The sequence below is a fragment of the Akebia trifoliata genome, chromosome 1, assembly GCF_017979445.1.
Source record: "Akebia trifoliata isolate Shusen 1 chromosome 1, ASM1797944v1, whole genome shotgun sequence".
Classification (NCBI taxonomy): Eukaryota; Viridiplantae; Streptophyta; class Magnoliopsida; order Ranunculales; family Lardizabalaceae; genus Akebia; species Akebia trifoliata.
In genome coordinates, this window is record NC_141375.1 from 5608192 (window position 1) to 5611200 (window position 3009).

The following is a 3009-nucleotide window of genomic DNA, read 5'->3' on the forward strand; positions in this document are numbered from 1 at the left end:
AACACATCAAGCTCTTTTACCAATCACTCTTCCATGTATAATTAAAGAGATTTATAGTTGTTAAACTATTTTTTGTCTGATCTTTTACATTTCTGATCCTAGTCTCAACTCTTCACCCACATTACTCATAATCAAATAAACCAAAAGAGATACCATTCTCAAAAAAAAGCAATTAATGACATAGATTCTTCATTCTTGATCTGATCGTATTACACAATTCACAGCTCAACAATGGTGAGCTAAGAAATAGCAGCAAAGATGGGTATCGTTTTATATCATTGCTTCACGCAAGCTTAGATCTGTTGAAACTCAAATTGGTTTGTCTAGTACTATGGATTGTATTTTTAAATTATTCAATTGAAATGTGCATGTTTTCATTGAGCATAAATTTAAATTATTTCACTTAAGTACATGTCAAATTTCAAAAACTTCATCATAATTTAACAATATAGAAACAACATAAATCAGTAAAAATGAGTTACGTTACTCAAGATTTTAGAAAAAGAAAATAAAATTGAGCTCCCTTAAACAACTTCAATAAGTATTTCAGATCACAGCCCTCCGTTTCTGATGAATGTACCTTGTTTAAATTAGTCTCTCAGAGAAGACCTAGGTGAAGGGAGAATGTCATCAGTTTGAAAACACATGGGAATACTTGTACTACTGACCAAAATATATGCCTTAGAAGATCCGCCCCTCACAAAGAAGTCTTCAAAGGACTTAAAGAAATCAGATTCAGAAAAAAGAATAATAATAATAATAATATGTATGGCTTGTAGTTCAAGTTCTAACAAGAACATAAAAAAAATCTACTGTTTCATTGAATTTTTAGCTTTGTAGCTCTAGGAAGCTGTTTTTCCCCATCATGGAATCTGTCCAAGACGAACACCGCCGTAGAATTTGAAGCAGCGGAGATGTCAATCTTAAATGGGATTCTGTGGCATAGGTAGAAGAAAGAGGATGTACTGGTCCTAGGAAGATCAACTGTTTTGAGACACAGATGCCATGGCTTGGCTCCAAGATGAATTCCATAACATACTGATCGCTCACACCAATCAAATTGACACCGACATGCTTATCTATTCCAACTCTTCAACTCCCTCGAGTTCTTTTACTGAAACTACTGCAAATTTCAAAACTGCTTGGCTTGAAGGCGAATTCCACAATAACATAGTGCTCACTCACACCAATTCAATTGAAACCCACTCCCACATCGATCCGAATTCTTTGACTCCCTCAAGTTTTGTAACTGAAAGTAGTGCTGGTTTCAAAACTACTTGTGATCTATCCAATGATGAGGGCTACCTAGAGGATGATGTTTCATGTAATGGCGAAGAACTTGGAACCCACTCCCACATTGATCTGAATTCTTCGACTCGCTCAAGTTTTGTAACTGAAAGTAGTGCTGATTTCAAAACTACTTGTGATCCATCCAATGATGAGGGCTACCTAGAGGATGAAGTTTCATTTAATGGCGAAGAACTAGGACCCACTCCCACATCGATCCAAATTCTTCAACTAGCTCAAGTTTTGTAACTGAAAGTAGTGCTGATTTCAAAACTACTTGTGATCAATCCAACAATGAGGGCTACCTAGAAGATGAAGTTTCATTTAACGGCAAAGATCTTGGAACCCAATCCCACATCGATCCGAATTCTTCGACCCCGCTCAAGTTGTGTAACTGAAAGTAGTGCTGATTTCAAAACAACTTGTGATCAATCCAACGATGAGGGCTACCTAGAAGACGAAGTTTCGTTTAACAGCGAAGAACTTGGAGAATGGAGTAGTATTAGTTATCATTCGTCTAACAGTATCGATGAGAATGACCTGTCAGATGCAATCTATAATCTCCGTAGTATTGCTGAAAGGATGATAACTTCTGGATATCTAAGTGAGTGTATACAAGTCTATGTGAGTGTTCGCAAACCTATCGTCACTGCTACCTTCCAACTCCTTGGGATCGAGAGGCTTGGCGTAGGTGATATTTGTTGGTGGATACGAGGAGCAAAAGTATGCATAGGGCTTCTCTTTGCAAAGGAGAATCGTCTCTGTGAGCAAATCTTTGTAGGGGAAGGTTTTGGAGCTGTTGCCAATGATGCTTGCTTCAAGGAAACCATTAAAGACCTTGCGGTCCAGCTATTCAATCTTCCCAAGGCAATAAGTAACACTCAGCGATTGTCCATGGAGCTCTTCATGATACTAGATCTCCAAGACGGGCTAACTGACCTTCTCTCGGATATGGATGCACTATTTGGATCAAATTCATCGGAATCTATTCGACTTCAAGCTGCTGAGATACTATCAAGACTTACTGAGGATGCAAGAGGGATACTGGTAGAAGTAGAGAATGCGGTGCAGAATGATGGTATGATGACTCCAACACTTGGAGGGATAGTTCATCCCTTGATAATGTTTATGATGAATTGCATCCTTTCGATATCTGATTACACGGAAACCAGAATATCTTGTGATCCGACATCTTCGTATATCGATTTCTCTGTATTAGAGGATCAATCACCATTAGTCCCTCATGTAATTCAGATCATTGAGATACTACAATTCAAGTGGGAGGAAATGTCAAAGTACCATCAAGATGCTTCTCTGTTTCATGCTTTCCTCATGAACAATATACACTACATCATTCAGAAGATTGAAGAATATCCCAATCTCCTCAGACTGATTGGACATGATTGCTTGGAGAAGCTAAGATTTAAATTAAGGAAAGTGATGATTGACTACATCATATCTATTAGAAACAAGGTACTGGTTTCTAAGAAAAGTGAGCGAAGAAGAGTCAAAAAATTCTGATTTCGTAACTGAATGCAATGTATAACAATACTTATCTATACATAATGGTTGGCGAAATTCTGATTTCGTATTTGAATGCAATGTATAAAAATATTTAGCATGTAATTTTAATAGAGATTCCAATTAAGACATTGAGTTCAGGTTAAGTATTAGAATTTAGAACCTAGGTGAAATTCTTTTATTTTTGAGTACGTGTTCTTG

General features: G+C 37.1%; 1 protein-coding gene across 1 annotated transcript; it reads left to right on the forward strand.

The window, feature by feature from the left end:
- The first annotated feature begins 1599 nt into the window (after positions 1 to 1599).
- LOC147410537 (exocyst complex component EXO70B1-like) lies at positions 1600 to 2808 on the forward strand. The gene has a single exon (XM_086434937.1). The coding sequence runs from the start codon at positions 1600 to 1602 to the stop codon at positions 2806 to 2808; it is 1209 nt and encodes a 402-aa protein (XP_086291063.1).
- The last annotated feature ends 201 nt before the right edge of the window (positions 2809 to 3009 follow it).